Source organism: Antennarius striatus, chromosome 10 (assembly GCF_040054535.1).
Source record: "Antennarius striatus isolate MH-2024 chromosome 10, ASM4005453v1, whole genome shotgun sequence".
In the NCBI taxonomy this organism is placed as follows: Eukaryota; Metazoa; Chordata; class Actinopteri; order Lophiiformes; family Antennariidae; genus Antennarius; species Antennarius striatus.
The window spans coordinates 3,282,658-3,302,786 of NC_090785.1; the positions used below are offsets into that span (position 1 = coordinate 3,282,658).

The 20,129-nt window shown below is 39.3% G+C and overlaps 1 protein-coding gene across 1 annotated transcript; it reads right to left on the reverse strand.

Moving 5' to 3' along the window:
• Positions 1-15,033: 15,033 nt before the first annotated feature.
• Positions 15,034-19,824, reverse strand: tmem144b (transmembrane protein 144b). Its single transcript, XM_068326131.1, has 12 exons — positions 19,774-19,824; positions 19,506-19,667; positions 19,284-19,406; positions 19,055-19,154; positions 18,847-18,927; positions 17,824-17,902; positions 17,566-17,645; positions 17,003-17,121; positions 16,796-16,915; positions 15,723-15,820; positions 15,461-15,514; positions 15,034-15,356 (listed from the first exon to the last, which is right to left on the reverse strand). The coding sequence occupies exons 1-12, from the start codon at positions 19,811-19,813 to the stop codon at positions 15,273-15,275; spliced, it is 1,140 nt and encodes a 379-aa protein (XP_068182232.1). The 5' UTR covers positions 19,814-19,824; the 3' UTR covers positions 15,034-15,272.
• Between the last annotated feature and the right edge of the window lie 305 nt (positions 19,825-20,129).

Consider the following 20,129-nt stretch of genomic DNA (forward strand, 5'->3'; position numbering starts at 1 on the left):
GAAGCGATTTGCATTAATGAACTAACAACTGATGACGTCAATTACATGTAAATCCTGAAAGATTTGCGTAATATAGATTTTCCACCTGGACGTCTTTGGTGGAGTCAGAGGATTGAACAATCTCCTAACCCTCATGGTTGTGTTTTTTGCTCTGGTTTCTCTGCCCTGCTCTCCCTCTCCTTCTCTGCAGTGCTGGAGCATGGCATGAGGCGGATCTGGGCTAATGGGCAGAGCCTGGTACCCGGGCTGATTACCTGGGGCCTATTTAGCCACCTGTCCCATTTTGTTCCGCGCTGAAAGATTTCCAAGTGATGCACTCTGTCCCTAGCCACGTTACTGACCTTGTCTCCTGCCACATGTTCCAGCTGCAAGCTTTTGGGATTCTCTTGTTTTTGGTCTTCACAAGTATTTCCCTGAGTAAGGTGATTTTCTGTTGTTACTTTGTGCTTAATAAGCTGTCCGCTCTTGTACCCTGGATCCGGGTTCCTGGCCTTTCTTTTGCCTCGGGACATACAACGCTAAAATGAGATGGTTTTTATTTTTGATCATGCGTAATCCAATGCGTAATCCTCAAAGTAATTAGCTGGAGGTCTGCTCCCTCACTTCTATATCGCCTCGAATAAAGGATTTGATAGCGGGGAGTGAGTTCAGTGTGACACAGAGGATAATCCATGCCTGTAGACTGATTACTGTCATCTATATTTCACCCACACACTCCAAGTGCTTCACAATCATCACCTAAAAACAGGTGTACAGTGTCGCCTGCGTGTTGTTTCAGTGCAAATAGAGCAACGAGTGTTTTAGGGTCCAAGGTTGGATCAATCAAAATGATTACTTGTGTTGATTCAATAATTCCCGGCCCAGCACAACTGTAAGGCCAATTTAATTAAACAAAGTTTTATTATAGTTAGTTTTTATTCCTAAAAATCAACATGCTAAGAATTAGGACTTCAAATGAATATAGCGACATTTAGATTCTGGTTCAGAAACATTGAACTTTATAGGTTTTTTTTATTTTTTATTTTGCAATGCTGACAAAGTTGTGGCTGAAATGGACCTGAATGAAACAAACAAACAAAAAAAGCCAAGTTGGTTGGGGGGTGAAGGAATTTTGCATTTAGCATCTGACCCCAATCCAAAAAACCTCCACTCCCTGTAGATGACCAACAACTCTTCTTTGAATTCCTCCTAAATGACTGAGCTGTACCAATACATTATTTTTGCCAAAATGATGCAAATCAAGTCAAATTCTTTAGTATACGATTGCTTTTTTTTTTTTTTCTTCACCATTCTTATAACCTTGTCCTTGCTAAATCAATTTGCACCTTTGCTTTGATTCCCAGGACCTCATGGATCTTCGTTTTTTGCTATCACCATCTGGGCTTTTTGGATGGTCTTTGTATTTCACTTTGCCCCGAGTCAGGTAACCGTCAGTCTCCTGCCTCTGGTCTCCAGGTCTGATTCTGTCCTGGACAAACACTAAATTTTTATGGCTATCTGGCTCTCCAGCTTTTGGCACGATGACTCTTGTGTTTAATTTCTTCCTGAGGTCTAGTTTTTTCAGTCTACTCCCCTAAATGTTTGGAATACTCCTTATCTGTCCTAGAAGTGTCCTTCTTTTCCCTTTTGCGCTGTGATTCTTACAAAACATAACGACAAATACTAGACATTCAACGCACATTTCAATCCAAATGCTTCCATCAACCTTTTTAATGCTGGCTCTCCAGAGTATATATTGATTACTAGGTCTTTGTCCGATGTTTCCAAGACACGTGGGATACCAAGATAGTTTGACAAGACAATAGAAATGGTCACTCAGCAATGTCCTCATCTCAAAAACAACTCAACTTTCTCAAACAATACAACAAACAAGAATGGATCTCAGTTATGACCTTAAGGACAGAATGATGAACTGCATCGACATGTTTCAAAAGGAACGAGAGCGTGCTCAGAGCATAGTTGTTCATAATGGATAAACTCTTTGCTTTCATTAGTTTCCTGTAGTTCTAGGTGAAAAACAGTAATTTCTATTGGATAATTTTGCTTAGAAGAACTCGGACATAGATCCATGAAATATATTAAGAGGACGGTTTGGTCAGAAAAATCCCATCCCAGCACCAGAATGTTCGGGTGATGAAACATGGTTCCACGGTTTACCTTATTGTCGGTGAGGCCAGGTATTCCATCAGGATCTGTGCTCATGTTTTATTCCTCCCCCCCCATTGCCTCAGCAGCATCGACATGAATGCAGTTATAGACTCCTGTGTGACCCCCCCCACCACCTTTTTTTCTTGGGTTTTTTAAAAATAAAACCTCCTGATGAAGTGACCACGAGGAAAACATGGGGCCATCAATAGGACACATCGATGTACTCACGCAGGTCACCTTGTGCAGAGACAGGCTTCACAGCTTGACTTGACTGCTTGTGGCTCAATTATTGCTTCATCATTGTTGATTTATGAATATTAAAATGTATTTTTCTGCATAAATGCACTATTGATTCTATCTCTAATTCATCAGATTTTCGATAAGCTGCTTCAGCACCTCTGAAATAGACGGTTAATTCACGTGTGCTCGTTTTTCATCTCAGGATTTTGTTGCTGAATGTGTTCACCGTAAAAAACAGAGGATTTTTTAAAAATGTTTTTAAAAAAAGGACAAGTCATTTTACATAACAGTTGCGGTTAAGGAGATACAATTCTAAAATCTTCAGCTGAATCAAATCATGACAGGCAGGAGAAAAAGAAAATGCCCACAGTTATCGATCCCGACTTGTTACAACTCGATCACACCAGTTTCTGATGGCCAGGCGAAGCAATCTACAGTATTTACAACTAAGGCCAGCCAATAAGATGGAGTTGCTCATCCGGTAGATATTTAGTGACTCATGGTAAAGTAGCATGAAAACACATGCAGACAGTTAAATTATTTTAATTGCTCCAGTGATTTGATACTATTCAAGTTCAATGAAAAAATGTGATGGATGGAGGAGTTTAGAACGAATAGAGAAGAAGTTAAAAAAAACAAACAAACTCATAACCTCCACTAATGAAACACATTCAAGCTTTCTCCATGTGCGTCCATGTTAATTTCAATCTAGGCCTTCCATAACTTAATTACTGTATGATAAAGCAATTCTGTTTTTAAAAAAAAAATTTTTCTAGGCATTCCAAATGTTTCCAGGTCAGACGCGTCATACTGTCCATTTTGAAACATGTTATTTTGTCGGCTTTGACATGTCTGAAATAAAGATGTTCAGCTTTTCATTCAGGAACAGAACAGTGAATGGACATTCTGCTCAATTGTCGGAGAAAGCTCTCACCAATATCGCCGCAACCTACAATTTATAGAAGACGGACATTACTCCATATATTGCCAACTCTGATTGCACTGCTGTAGTGACAGCATCCAGTGACAGCTATAAATTATACAAATGTAGAAAACTAAATGATAGCCCATGCTCAGTGACGGCCTTCTTTTTTATTTATCAGAATGAAAGTATGTACGACATGTTATGTAGTCCAAGAAAAGCTGGGACTGTCCTCCTTTGGAGGAGGTTTGTGCTGAGTGTCACCGAGTGCCATTTCATTTAAATCATTTCAAACTGTATTTGGAACCTTCCCTGAAATCATATTGTGTGAAAACTCAATTGGATGTTGCTCATAGCGTGTTTACCTCCACCAGGATGGGGATGTTTTTGCCAGTGTTGATTTGTTTGTCTGTCTGGATTTTGATGAGGTTTTCCCGGTACAGCCCAGGAAGACACACCATTAGGTTTTGGTGATGATTCAGATCCTGTAATTTTTCTTACCAGCGCTTGTTTTGAAAGGTTTACATGATGTTGTTTTTTTCCCTGTTTTTACCTGTAAGCTGTTTCCGTGCTGTGTTCTTGGTGTATTTTCCATTGATTTTTTTTTTTTTAACCTTTAAATTAGTTTGTTAGAACACTTTCAAACTTTTCTTTTCTGCACATGAGCTGTCGTGGATCACAGCTCATGTAACCAAACTAAAAAAAAACTGATTGGGAACACTGCCCTCATTTAATGAAGGATGAATATGAATCACTAAACAATCCAGAGCCAACCAAAGTAACGCGAGCCAGTATCCGATGAAGTGCAGCGTCAAAAGAAATGCCTGCCTGCATTAAAGTGAAAGAAATTATTTCAGTCAAGCGTCAAGGAAGTAATTCTCCACACTCTTCTACTGGCAACTGTGTTGTGTGGATAAGTAATCTTTCAATGCACGTATATTGAGATTGTGCTGCAGTGAGTCACAGAGTTACAGAGGCTTTCAATATCACAAGTTTCCGGTATCTGAAATGCAAAGAATCTACTATTGCTGAATCAAATTTGCCGACTCTGGGCCATCACTAAATCCAAAAGTCATTATTTCCAGGGGCGCGTTTTGCTTTGACCAGTTTAATGTCTTGATCACCAAACAGCAGGGAAGTTATAAAAAGAATCGCTCAAAACGGTGGGAGTAAACGCCACTGACTGCGTTCAGGCCGTCCACGTGGACAGTCCATTAATTTCTCGCTGTGTTTTTTTTTTTTTTTTTTGCAACACCACGGGGAAGTTGATTTTATTTTTCATCAACCGTTTAAACACAAATCATTTTGCAGAAATCAAAAAACGACAGGCTGTGCTGCGTTGAGCAGGACGGTAACGTTTCATGAATTCAGCATTCAAGGCCACACAGTGCTTTTGACATACCCCAAGTCCCACTGATGTTATCTTTCTCAATTGTTTTCCACGTTCCCGTCATTTCATATGGAACATCCGTAATTATCAGAGAGATTGAAATAGAAAATTACCTCAGGTCATTTCACATTTGGCTGAGGATGTATGTACAAATCCTTCTTCTATGAGGAGAATATAAAAGTTACACAATATAAAGAGAACAAACACGCCTTTTTCAACCCACATGAGGTTTTTCGTCACACCCTCAACCCTTGTCAAAGCTGAGGTCGCCCCCACATGTATTCCCATGCATCTGTATTTAGATTCTTTCACTGTGAAAGCATAACTCTATACAAATCCTTTCAGGGGGGGTGTGAGGGAAAACTCGCTCCAGGATTCAAATTCAAACGATCGTTTCCACCTCTGATGGCGATAGCTCCTTTTGTCAAACAAACTCCATACATTTTCTTCTGTTGTATATTATTGATTATCTGCTCACATGCATTCACAAGTCTCAGGAGGTCTCCACACCAAACTGGAAGATAACTGTGTGCAATGCTGTTTTTTTTTTTTATCGATGAGGCTCATTTGCGGTGGAAAATGAGAAGATATTGGATTATCTCCCTCAGGGTTTGGCTGTGCTTGAGAAATTCCAACTTCAATAGAATGATTTACTGCAAGATAAACACGGAATTCACTAATGCTGCACAACAGAAAGTGGCTTTCTTATGTCTTATACAACAAATGAGAACCCAGTGAAGCAGTCTATGCATCGCACGATAGAAATGAATGACTAAGAACACAAATGAAAACAATAAAGATAACAGTTGTATTGGAACTCCTCATCACGACTGCATATGCTGTTTTATAATGCAATCATACTGATCAACAAAACATTTTCCAATCATTGTTTCTTTTGCCTTAGTGTTTGCATGAACATAATTGTTTGGTTTCAGTTGCATTCTAATAGTAATTATCATAGTTTTTATTCTAATGCTGTTATGCCTGTCATGCATTCATAATTGAAATGCAGGAGTAGACAGTCAAGCAGAGCAGCCCAGACTGACAGACTATTTCTACATTCGACTGATGTTTTCTTCCCCTGAAACTGACTTACTTCTCTGGATGATGTGAAATATTTTTATAAAAACACACACAGACAACACAGACAACTCGAAATACTTCACAACACCAGCTTGAGTTCTGGCATCCATTCCGAGACAACTGTGCAAAGCGCCATCTGCTCCCCAGGACTGACAATCACTCACACAGGAGGGAGAACCATTGGGAACAGTTTGGGGTGTCGGGTCCCAAAGTGGTCTTTTGAGGACTAATGGATATTAATTACAAACTCCACAGTTTCCTTTCTGAAGTCAGCACCAACCCTTCAACTCCAAACATCTCAATAATTGCTGCAAATAATGTGAAATTAATGATTTTGATTCCTAGAGGCAAGAGTTAGCTTAAGTGCTTGGGACTTATTGGAAGCATTAGTTGCGTGAGATGTTGCATAAAATGATTTTGTTCATTTTACGACCGAGAATTGGCCACGTCAGGGAGGATAAGCTTAATGGAGTTTCTCTGAATCCTTGCATCTTTTCTCAGAAAAGAGGATGATTTCTTCTTACTTTGACGTTAGTTGCTCCTTGGCTATGATAGGATGTCGATATCAAATCTTCAAAAATATGGTGTAAAGTTCATTTTACAGCTCAATCCACTCAAGACTGAGGGTGATAAGGCAGTGTATGACTTTGGGGGTCCCGTCCAGTAGAATTCTGGTGCACACAGGCAACCAGAGCCCCACTGGACATTCCACTGAATGACTGACCATTTCTGACAGAATAAAATAATCCATGCACGTATTAAGATAATTTGTACATAATAAGTTTGGATAGATGGATTGAAATTTACTTTGGTGTTCCGCATCAAACCAATTAATTGTATTTTGACATTTTGTAATTGGACTGTTCCAATCGATACATCAAATTATTTGACATTCAAAGAAAAAGAGAATTCTTGCAGCATTTGACACAAACATTTGAGAGAAAAACAACTAGCGACTCATCCAATATGTTCCCAGCCTCTCGCCCAAAGTCAGCTGGGATAGCTTGCAGCAGAAATCGGTGAGCCCAATTTTGGATAAAAGGCTGAAGACCAGACAATTACAGTCGTACTCATCGCTTTAAATATGCAGTCATTTTGACAGATTCTTGACATCACTTCTGCACTGTCAAAGAAATATTGAATTCTTTAGGTGGGCTATGTAAAGGCTACATTCTCCGATGAATTCCTCCTTCAGCTTTATTCCTGCACATTCAAATTTAAACTTTGACAAACTCACTGTGTGGAGCATCTTCAAACTCTTTGTGTATCTCCTATTATCCTTTTCCTTTGTGTTTTGTTCTCCTCCTCCTCCTCTTCCTCTGTTTTTCACCACAGGAGCCCTCAGGTAATAGAATTATTTTTGAATTAACACCTTCTGTCAATATGCTTTTTATCATCCAGTTCAAACTCCAAGGTGAAGTCTGAAAAAACATAAAATAAAAGAATGAGTAAATTTAAGTTAGATTTCTTCTGCTGAGCTACATTTTCATCTTACAACCAACATCCTTGACATTCAGGTCAGGCTTCCCACACAGCAAAACAGGGAATAGTATTATTTATCAAATATTGTATTTCCAGCAGCCTTATTGAAGCTTGGTTGATGTATTAAAGGAAAACATCTTTACAAAGTATAGAAACTGTGTATTTTTTGTAATTAAAACAAACCAGTACAGCTCAAGGTAACACCAGTGTTTACGATGATCAACCGATCTTATAGCCTCTGCTAATCTCATGTTCTATAGAACTATGAACAAAAAATTCGCCCGTCAAAAAGCAGCTGGAAAGTTTTTCACTGAGCTTGTTGTTGCACAACGTCAAGTGGAACTTGACTCAATGTTAAAGAACGAAAAGGACAATCACACTGCAAAACACGCTTGCACAAATGCCAAATCGAACGATCGCAAAATGGTTTGCAGACAAAATGACAGTGAAATAGTGATAACTCAACAGCTGGCTTTTTTTTTTTTTTTTTTTGTCATAATCGCTGAGAAAATAAGCTTCACAAAGTAGCTTTGAAAATGACATTTACAGCAGAGCAGCAGAATTTCAAACCACAAAAGTATGACTCACTGACGTAAATGAACTCAAATACTTTGCAAGTGTTTTTCTGAAAGAAAGAGTACTGCCCTTGTTTTGCTTGTTGACTTTATCTTACTTCCAGTTCATCGTAAAATCACTGTAAGTGTATAGAGGTTTTGAGTGAAATAGAAAACTCAGAGTGGTGTGTGATTGCAGTTTGCTTTTCATCCACCAGGAAGAGAATTACAGCTTAAACGAGTGGAATCCATGGCTTTGCTTCAACAGATTGCTAAATAACGCAGTCAAAATTAAAACATTTCACATTTATCTACTAAAACCTCCAGATACGTGAAGTCACTTTTGAAGGACTTAAGTTCAAATAAACTCTATTTGATAACGGAGTTGGTGGAAATGCTCGCTATTTCCTACCATCACAAACCAGCCCTTTAAGATTCTGTTTGTCACACTGATGTAAAAAGTGCAGCATTGTGGGTGGGACAAACAGGCCCGACCCCGCCCACTTGTGCAACCAATTCATCATCATCATCATCATCATCATGACTGGGAGAAGGTGCTTTCTCAGCTTTGATTTTCAATTAGTAAAATTCACATTTAAACACATAATTAACCCTCAATGAATATTTCTTTATCAGCCTCCATCATCATGTGTGAAGTCTGGTCCAATCACAGCAGCCCATTTTCCACACGCGGCAAATTTACTTCCTTCTCAGACTAGAATATCTTACAGTAGTAAATATACAGGCGATATGCGAGGTAAATATTAATGCACGCTAGCGCCCACAGATATTATTAATAAAATATGTGCATCGCTAGTTCCAAATTGACAGGCATCATTTCATATTCCAAGACATCTTGCGGCATGACAAGAATTTAAATGTAGACCTTTATTTGGGACATCACTAATATCAAGTAGAATAAATTACAGTTAATGGTTTTTGCTCAAGGTTTGTGGGTATTTTTTAGGTCGTTTTGAAGTCACTGACGTAATTGACATGGAAAAAAAAACTGAAGCTTAAGACGGTTGCGCCGGATGAGCTCATAGCTTATCAACCATTTCCAGCATAGGGATAAAGCCCTTGGCCACAACTGAGCGTCTAAAGCTTCAGGTGATTGAGAAATGGATGCATACCATTTGTATAAGTGCTTATTGTTCAGTAATATGATGAAAGTGTTCTCTGAGATGTTATTATATTACCCCTTTCAAAGTGTTTTGGTGTCAGTGTATCTATACCTCCTAACGCAGAAGCTCTTTTCTATTGTTTCACTTCTGAAGCCTTGAAATGTGTAACTTACAGTAGCTGTTTGTGAAAGACTCTGAACCTTTACAAAGTCTGAATGGTGCATTTATCTGGACATGTTTTTTCTACCATTTAGTCACCTTGAAGGCCTTTCATCGTTGTGTTTCACTGGCGGCTACCTAAGAGCAGAGAGGCCAGGATTTATATAGTGGCACCGCAGGAGGAAGCTATCGTATTCATTTAGCATTTGATGCAGTCTGGCTGTCACCTCGAGCAAGGCCAAAATGTTCTTGGGTAACTTGTTGCTGGTAAAAAAGAAAAAGAAAAAGCAAAACAAAAAGAAAATGGCTTCATTAGAAATATAAAGTTTTGTTTGTTTTCTTCACATTCTTAACCCTTCTAGCAGAAGCAGCATAAAAATGAACATGGAGAGTTTGCAAAGCAGCCACTTTCATGACGCCAGCTTCATGCGCCACATGAAGGACCTCAGAGTCTCCGCTCGACAGACATCCTAGCTGGCATGTTAATTTTTAGACTTATTTACTCCTTCATTCCCTCTTAATTCCGAAGCGAGATCCACGGCTGCTGTGCTGAATAAAACCTGAAGTCAATCTTTCTCCAAGGAGACACACAAAACTAGCGCTGTGAATAAAATAACGGGGTAAAGAAAGTCATCAAAGACGACACCACGCATGAAACATGTGACAGAATTGAGCAACAGCCTAGTATAAGTTCGGCTGTTATTTTATTTTATTGTTATTTTATTTTACTGTTATTTTACTGTTATTTTATTTTATTATTTTACAAAGGATTTATATAATAATAATAATAATAATGATAATAATAATAATAATAATAATAATAATAATAATAATAATGATAATGATAATGATAATGATAATGATAATAATAATAATAATAATAATAATGATAATGATAATGATAATAATAATTTATTTTTATTACAAAAAGTGACTTGAAGAGTAAAATAACAAAATTAAAATTACAAATTTTGACTGTGGTTTTTTATTCTTTGGCATTATTCCTCTTTGCTGGAATATGTGTCAAACCGGCGGGATGCTATCAACCCCTTTGGTGTGGAAGAAATTTCAAAAGACACCAGACATTGTCTTTTTTTATGGAAATGTGCTCAGGGTCTGAAGCAGAAAGCCTCCGTTGAGAAAGGAAGTTGATAAGCGCCAATGTGGAACTTGTTATCTTATTGGAGGATTTTAGGATTTGTCAGGCAGCTCATTATGGAAAGTGGAAATATCAAAACTTCTTCATGCTTTGACCCAGAGTGCTGATTCTGTGTGCAGCAGACCTTATAATATGAAACAGTTTTAATCCTGAATGTGCCTGAGTGTATTTATAATTTAATATATCACATGATTCCTTTTCCTTGATTACTGTTCAAAGCACTTTATTTCAGTTTTTTCTGACTCTTTTCTTTGGGTTGACTTAGGTCAGAACCACCATCATGGTGAGATATCCCACCATGATACCGTTATCCAAAAGTAGGTTTACTCCTGATTCTATCATGAGATAGAAAGCTGCAGGCCTCATCAACTTAGGGTTCAGAAGTCATAGCTGGAGGCTACTGAAATACAAAATGAAAATATCCACTACTCTGCAAGGAATTACCCATCTCTCAATCACCCTGACCCCGCTGTATGAAAAGACACTCATGACAGTAGGATAGGATACTCTGCTAGGCTACTGGTGTGAATACATGCTGGTCAAGGAATAAATTTGTGAATATCTAGAGAAAAAAAAAGGCTTAAGTTGAATAAAATAGGTGAAGTCAAAGATAAGGCCAATCGGAAGCGACCATTCACCGTGGCAACCGTATCAACATCACCAACTGCAGTTTTCTACCTCTGCAGGAGCTCTGGACTGAGGCTAGATCCGCTCCCATCTGAGGAAGATAAGGGAGAGCGATTGAAATGAGAGGAAGAGGCTGTAACTATCCTGATGAATGACAGTATGTTCCCACGGCGACACACTCGACAACTGATTTGGTGGCAGCCTAATGCCCTATGGCGAATTGAAATGAATGGCAAGTGGCAGGCTGAATTAGCTGTTGATAATGAGAAAGTCAAAATAGCTTTGAAGTTATAACATCATGTCTGAGGTAATAAAATGTTCCTTTTTATTGAAGGTTATGAATGTCATGACAACAATGTTTCCCTAAACTGCACCATTATTATTTTTAGTCAAAGCTCAGACAGACAGATAATGATTACTAGGTTTGCTGTCCTGCTGTGGAACAGTTGCTTATTTGAATGTGTAGTGATTGTTCCGGAAGAAAAAGTTCAATAAAGGATACTCAAATCAAGTACAAGCACAAACGTAATATATTTAGGATAATGGCGCTGAAGAGGAGCATCTTAGCTGATGAAATAATCCTCTCTACAATTGCAACACATTTCATAAATGAACACAATCACAGCCTCATTTCACACCTACATGATGTTAAAAATTCTTTATTTCATGTGGTCAAATCAAGTGAAGAGGAGATGACTACAATCATAAAGCCCCTTATCATTCTCAAATAATTCACAATCATGTACCCTTCATGTTTCACCACAATAAACAACAACAACATCAAGAAACAACGTGAAGGAGTTTGACTTTGGGACTTTGTTTTAAGATGAAATCAGATGAAATCAGATGAGATGAAATTTGATTAGATAAGATGAAATGAGATGAGATGAGAAAGAGAAGTGGAAATGAGATGGAATCAGATTAGATAAAATGAGATGAGATGAAATGAGATTATAGATAAAATGAAACAAAATGAAATGAGATGAGATGAAATCATATTGGATGAGATGAGAAAAGATGTGATGAAAAGTTAAGCCAAAGTGAACGTTGAAAGTTGTGAAGGTAAGTCAAGAAGAAATGAGTTCTGATTAGATGACATGGGATGAAATGACAACTGATATCTTTGTTGCTCTCCTGTGAAACAAATTCTTTTCTATTCTGCAGTAAAAGAACTACATGAAACACAATGACTACACCCAGTGGATAGAGGGACTCAGCACGCGCCGTCTTTTTTCCTGTGTTTCTAATTCTGTCCTCGATGTTTATTTCCACTGCTCGTCTCATTTAACCCACCTCCTGTGCTCTCTTCTTCCCTGTACAACCTGTTCTCATTGTCTTAACTGGACAATTCTCTCCATGTTCCAGCATTATGATTCATCTCATTTCTTTGACTACAAGACAGGTTAGGAATGGTCAACCACCTCAACCTAAATGCAATCTCATGAGGGAAACATTTCAGTGTGCAGTCTTTACTCACTGGCATAATCAGATTTATTACTCTAGCAGCCAAAATAGATCCTGCTATCAACCGGATGTCTGCAAAATTTCTCCTTCTGACTGGTTTTGAGAACTATGAGCATGATATTTGTATGCCTGTAAATGTTTACTGAGAGCTGAAGGCGGGTGGGGTTTCTGCTTGTGATAGCATGTGTACACATTCCGTTTTCGATATGGAGGACGAGCTGTTGCTCAGATCACTAGGATCCTGATAAATAATATGTGATTGATGTGACAATTACAATATTAAACTGCTTAAAATAGGATGAAGAAATTGAAACGATGAGTCTGGACAAGTTTACAAATGTTGGTATAAATAATTGAATAGGCTTTGGCTGACTGACCGTGGTTATGCTAAAAGGTTCCAACACATGCTGCGAATAGTTTGTATAATTCACACAATATTCAGTTTAAAGACAAACTCATTCAAACGTCCAGCCCTGATTCCTTATTCAAAAGGTGGCAACTGCCGCCTCCTCCTCTGCTGCCTCTTATGTGTTACTCATTCAGAACTCAAAACGGTCTTTTCACACCTTTCTGCCAGCTGCCACTACATAGGGTCTTGGCTCCAGCTTCCTTCCAACCAGTTGCTATCTATGGGGGACAGTTGCTCACTTCCTTTCAGGTTGTACATCCATCATCATTTCCCTGCCTCCGTTTTGACTCCTGGGAATTCTCCAAATAGAAAGTTAAACAGTGGACTTACTTGTGGCTTTTCTTCATTTAAAAAAAAAACAAAAAACATTTCTTCTCTGCAGTGTAATTAATATACTGTGGAAAACTTCTCAGGAAATATAAGCATGATCACATAAAAATCATTGATTTTCTAAATCCGTCTCGGCTGAGGCGTTGATATGAATATGCGAGACCAACAGCTCCTGCTTCTTTCAGCTGCTTAGTGCCCTTTTGTGATACAAATAACAATAGATGCACAAAAACAGGATCAATTTACGCCCCTGTTTGTTGGCTTTTTGCATTCTTTGCTTGTAATAGAATGAGAGACTATTTGTTGAAAACATCGTTAAGTCGGCAAATATTATTTCAACTTAAAGACTCTGAGGGCGAGAAGTGAAAAATGTGTTGCACCACATATCAGGGGATTTAATGTTGGATCCATAATTTAGCTGGATGTAGAAAAGAACACATTCCCAGCTGGCTCTTATTTTCATTATATGAACACTCACTGCAAGCTAATCATACCTGGAATGATAGAGAAAAAAACCAACAGTTTCTTTGTGCAATGAAAAAGGTGCAGAGCTGACTGACTCAGTCCGACTCAGTTTAAAGGCACCGTTATGACAGACTTTCTCTTAATGCTAAAATTCAGAGATGAAAATACTGCTTGAGTTTTAATAACAGGCCAAACTCATTTCAGTGCTTCCATCTACTGCACATGCAAGCAGCACGAATGGACCCGGAAAGCTCTTAGTGTGAATCAGTAACGCTGTAAGATAATGATCAAATGAGTGCAGGACAGTCAGAAAAGCCAGCTAAGAGATCATGAACTCAAATTTTCTGCTTCATACCTTGACTTTTCTGCACAAGCATACGCTGCAGCTGGTGAATGAGACCAACTTTTGTCAATTAATTACTAGAGCTTATCATAAGCTCTGACGGGTTTATGTTTTAATTAACTGAGATGAATGGAACTGAAGATTGCAACAATTTTTTGGGCGTCCTGCCTTCAACTGACTCCAGGCTCTGCTGCGTTCAGAAAGTTTGATGAGCTTAGCTGCCAAGAATCTGGCACAAACAGTTGATTTGAATGACTGACAAATGATTGACTTCTAGAACTATTTCAAAACTGTCCCAATTTTCTTTCCACTGAAATTAACGATGCAGGATGTGCAGATAAATGCACAGGACATCTTCATTCTTTTTCCAAGAAATTCAGCCATCGTGAGTCAAATAAGTCGTTTCTGGCCTATTTAAACTAGCAGTGGCATTTTATGACATTTAATTTGCTGCCACAGAGAAGAGCAAATTAAAGACAGATGAAACGTATGGGGTTAAACGCTCCTTCTGTGAAGATGCAGAGGAGAAAGTGATGTCATGACTCATTTTTATTAAGGTTTGTGCGTTTTCACTGCGTCCCATCCTGCTGAATGCCAAAGTGCGATCTCTGAAAAGGTCGTCAGGAATAAAGGGGGATTCAGACGGCTGTAATTTATACATTGTATTTCGTTGACAAATTCTAGCCCTACATTTGGAACAGAGTTTATCAGAGATATTTTTTTTACAAGGATAGGGAAACTTTACTCAATGATAACCTTGACGCTTCTCTTAATGAACAAATGTAAATCTGGTGCATATAAACAGATCTGTCTCGAGCTTTTTTAAATGTACTAAATAAATATCCTGTTTAACACATCAGTGATGAGGATCTATGAATAATTCAGGTCCAATTGTTTCCCACGAGATTGCAAATTCACCTTTACTGCAAAAATTAATTCTAGGATGTGAAAGTGTTAAGAGTGAGGTTTCAGGTGCTTGGTTATAGATGTGTGAAAAATAGGAACAATTTGATTCGTATTAAAACACGGTCCAAAAAGAAAATTGAGAAAACTTTTAGTTGATCGAGGTTTGTGCAGAATAAGTGTTTAGACTCAAAATGTTAAAAAAAAAAAAAAAAAGCATGGGCAATACTGTACATTTAACAAATTTAATCACAAATACACAGTTCAACAGCAGACCTCACTTAGAATTCAAATGTTTAAGACTATAACCCCCCCACTGGTTCACAACGGAGCATTCCAACCTCAAATCTTTTTTAGCTCCACCACAGATCATTTTGACAAGATTTATCGGAGGATTCTTTTCCGAGATGGTTGGAGGACAGGAGTGCAAGGATTTGTCTCCCGACAGTCTTTTTTTTTTTTTTGTTCCATCAGAACTTGGAGATGGCGGTCAACAAGGAACCAATCAGAACCACACAGGAACCCAAAAGGAAGATGAAGAAATTTGTCTTCCCCTGAGGAACAAAAACAAAAAGCTTCAGTGAAGCTTCAACTGGCTGAAGACTCAAACCTGTAGTGAGATTTGAAGGTCTGTCCAGATCAGAGTTGGGATCCTTACCTTAATCTCTTGAAACACCAAGGACCCCCACAGCCCTGCAACCAGACCGTAGCCCTGCAGGAGAAACCAAACCAACGCAGCGCCTTGAATCCGTCTGCTAAAGGTAAACCGTGAACATTCCCTCCCTGCCATCATTTCCATTCTTTAACTGGCACAGACTTTAAGAGCCAAAATTTAAAGCGTGAATCAGACAAAACAAAAAAGTAACATTTCTAAATAAGCACCCTACATTTACTTAGCTGCCAGGACATGACGTACTTACAGCAGTGACAATAGGAAAGGTAATGACTGCACTCAAGTAGTTACAGGCCAGGAACCAGGAGTAAGTGGATAGCGTCCACATTACTCCAGTCATTAGACCTGCAAGGAGAAAGATGGAATCTTCGACTGAGAGCCACGACAGGTAAATATTTTCCATTTCATTCATGCTGAAAAATAAGAAAAATGAAAGGTGGAACATGGATGGGTGCTGTGTATTAACTTTTCCCACTGGCAATAATAAAGAGTGAAAGAGTTCATGTTGAGTTCCTCAATGCACATTTTTCATTGTCTCGCCCCATTAATACGAAAGTGGGGTTTCTCACAGGAACAGTGCAAGGAGTGTAAAATCCATATATTTGTGTACATTGAGGGGGTCGCCTAATTGTTTTAGAAAAAAAACAACTTTATTATCTATCTTTAAGGAGTTTAAGTACTTAAATTTAGCAAAATTTTCAAAGCAAAATCAAACACTCTCATAACAATCAAGGGTTGAATTTGAGTGCCCCCCCCATTTTAAATATGAACAAATTCACCATAGATGAACAACATCTTCCCATTAGAAGTTGTTTTTGCTAAGTGGATGATAAGTGAGGTCCATTTTAAGTTTCATTGGCAAACCATTGAAATAAAAGTCCACTTTGCAGCCCACCCACTGAGCTGTAAACCAAATGACTTCGAAATCCACACTTGTCTGTCCTCAATATCTCAACTGGGTCAATGCGCCCGCAGAGGAGGAAGCAGCTTGGCAAAAGGAAGCGGCTACATTTCCTCCGATTCTTCCAGCAATTTGTCAAACCGGGGCTATTCTTGGACATTCTGGTTGCCCTTGCCCCTTGTGTGCAACAGCTTGGGTCATAAAAATATATCGGTTGGCGGAAAAGAGCATACTGAGCTGTTTTTGAAGTTTTTAACACCAAATCTAAATCTTTTATCGCTTTAAAACCAGCCACTTACATTTCCTTAGATTTGTCCGGGGCTCTTTTTTGTAAACTTCCAAAAATGATAAATTTGTGCAAAGGCACAATATATACATATATTTTGTTGCACTAACAATCACTCAGAAGAACTCTTTACCAGGGAGGATGACTCTGGAATAGACTCGGGGTTTGTTGTTCATGGCAGTGCTGTAGATGGCAAAATACACGGTACTTGTGACAAAAATGCCACAGCACTCAGCGAAGACGTAGTCCAGGTCTGTGACAAGAGGAACAGAAATAAACAGGCGTTTATCTTTTTTTTTTTAATCATCTTCCAAGTCAAGGCCTCAAATGCCAAACTTACCGTAATCGCTGGCTCCATGGAACACGCTGTCACGACATGACGAATGGGTCTTAATGTACAGGATGGGTACATAGGAGGAGCCGAACAGCAGGCCCGCAAACACAGCCAGCAGGCAGCCACTGAAAAGAACCACCGACTGAGAACTTCATGGTTTTTGCCGTTTTCTTGTGTGTGGAAGGAGTGGATAAAGATATTGATTCGCAAGACTGACTGCATGCATGATCCATTTGGGGTGTTTAAGTATAAAGCAATAACATGAGTACACTTCTACATCTTGGGATCAAAATGTTTTGAAAATCTTACTGAAGGCATGATTTAAAAGCAAAGAGCCTCCCTTTGGTCACTGGATAGGAGAAATCCATGCAGTTTACACTGAATCCAGCAGCAGCTGAACCCTAAATAATTCATGTCTCTGGTCCAAGTCTAGACCTGCATGAAAATCTTTAAATTTCTTATTGTTCTATCCAAACATTTCCCATTTTATAAAAGGTTCCCTCTGTGCTTTTCCCCATTTTAGAGCATTTGTGCAGACGGCTCAGTAGCTGCTAAAGAGTTGGACTCACAGTATCTGCCTGGGTCTTGGTGCAATCTTGTCTATCCAGAACACTGTGGAACTTGGTCCAATGCTGCCCGAATGTGTTCTCTGCGGAGAGGAAGAACGTGTAAATAATGCATCCAAACACAACACCATAAATAATTCGGACACAGACAAACCAAGTGTCAATTTGTTTTTGTCCTTGAGAATATTGGCGAATTATCCTGGGGCGTGATATAAACGATGACATCTCTGACTGAGAAACAAAAGCTAACAACGCACTCACCCTGTCAATCAATAGCGGGATCGATTCTGGGTTAGGACGCATTTTCGCATCCGTCTTCACAAAGAAGAAGATCAGGCCGCTGGAACAAACACAGAAGTCATGAGTGGAATCCAAAAGCTAAACGCTGACTTTTGTTCCGGTAGCAGCTACAGCGTTAACCTAGATTACAGACACGGATTCCCTGTCATACTTCTGCCAAAGGACAACGGTGTGCTCTGGCATGATATGAAAGTCTGCAAATGAGGCCACTTCATGTCTGGACACACAAAAGTTCAATCTGAAGTGCTGAAATGTCAGCATCACCTTCCATTTGGAACTTTTGGCCCCGATGACGCATGTTTGCAGCATTGGCAAAAAAAATACTTAATTCTTATTTTTCTAGTTTGTGGAAGTTTCTGTTCATCAACCTGTGGGGGGCAGGTTTGTAGGTCCAGGTTATGTTAGTGCCTCTCTTTATATCAGCATCCTTTGCACAAAATAAAGGGAGGAAAGAAGACTGTATAACTGGCCTCCTGCTGCTTACTGGATTACTTTAATTGCCCAGAATTACCTTAATTATCTTCAAGACATTTAAGGACAGGAGAAAAATAAATACTTGGATTCAAGAGTTGTTCATTTTGACCACGTTTTGACATTCATCTTTGTCACGGATGTGGAAACCAGCGGGTTCATGTGAGGTGAGCCTGGATTCACTGTGGACAAAGCAACGGCGTGACCATTCTCACATTTTAGAATGAAACTAATATTGAGCAATCAGACAAATTATTTAATTCTCTCTGGCAACGGACAAATTGGTTCGACCAGGACAGGTCTACACAGTCAGGGAAGTGTGTGTGTGTGTGTGTGTGTGTGGGGGGACTCCATCTGCAACCGTATCCTAAATCGATTTAGTGAAAAACTTTCACGGGAATCAAATCAGAAGTTTTTGTGATCCTGACAATCTTCTTGGCAGATATAACAACTGACTGCAAAACTTTTTTTTGGGGGGGGGGGGGTTTGTTGCCTTCAATTTGACATTTTTACCTGAGCAAACACATCCCAACTCCGCAGTAATTCAGTATCGGCCTGGCAACCTCATGTGGTGTGATCCCAAACCAGCCGAATCTGTAGGAAAAAATTATCTTTCAATATACTGCAAAGTTATTCTGTCCATTATGAAACAGCCCATAATTCAGCTCACTTGATCTTTATGTTCTAATCTGGGTGGAAGGACACGGACGACCCAGCTCACCTTGAACTCGCCCAGCCCATCATCAAACTTGCCGAGCCCCAAATTAAAACGCCGACGGCGAGGCCGACTGCTTTCACAATAGGAACCACGGCTAGATTCCCTGTTGATGAAAAGAGAGTAAGGATGAACAACATGCCCCCCCCCTCCCCATCTCCCCAGTGACTGGAACCCACATCATGTGATGATTGAATGATTTGAGATTAAAACTTTTGCTTTCCTGAGACGATACCTGTGGTCCAGAGGAAGCCTCCAAGCATCGCCAAAGGGTAGAATGTGGGCGAATTAAGCACCAGGTTCCCAATCATAGATACAACCCATATAGATGCACAGTTTACCCACTGAAAGAACATACCTGGAAACAAAACACAGACGATCAGAGGGTCAAACGGCAGGCAACGACTTCATGAAACATTTTAAAAAGGTTAAAGTAATCCATTTCCTCTGGGCTTACCATCTCCCGTCTCGATTTTCTTCACTGGAACAAGGTTGCTTCCATATAAAAGCACCGACAAAACATTTGCAGCAATCCCATAAGCAAAACGAGTCATGTTGGTCGAGTTAAAATTGGAATTAGTCGTATTCCATTTCCCAAAATTTGCCTCACTTTTGGCATCTGAAAGAAATTTCAAGCCAAACAAATGATCGGTGGAGGATTCTGAAGACAACTCCCCACCTCTCAGGTTTTCTCATATTTCCTCATCACAACTGAATTTCCATACCTTTTTCCGTGTTGGGTTCATTTTCATGACAGCTCACCATCAATACTAGTAGAAATAAAAGCAGTTTATTCATGTATTTGACCTCAATCATGTCAAAACAGTTCTGTGGTGGAGCTTGTCTCCAGCCACGGGTGTAGCCCAGGTGAGGTGTGACTCTCATCCAGGTGGGGCCAGTTATCTAATCATCCCATCTGACGTTGGAAGGGATGGACTCCACGGACACGTCGAATCACACTTCTGGCTATAGGTGTGTGAATTTTTCCACTAATCTGTACCAATATCTGAAGAATAAATAGATCATTTTTCAGTGCCGACTCGTCTTGTCAGGAATCGTTCATGTAAAACCAAATTTAAAC

Coding starts and splice junctions, on each gene's coding strand:
- tmem144b (XM_068326131.1), bottom strand. CDS start 19,813: ATGGTGAGCTGTCATGAAAATGAACCCAACACGGAAAAAG. Junction 15,821..16,795: donor TTCCAGAGTCATCCTCCCTG/GTAAAGAGTTCT, acceptor TTCTCCTTGCAG/GTCTAATGACTGGAGTAATG. Junction 15,515..15,722: donor CCTTTCCTATTGTCACTGCT/GTAAGTACGTCA, acceptor TTTCTCCTGCAG/GGCTACGGTCTGGTTGCAGG.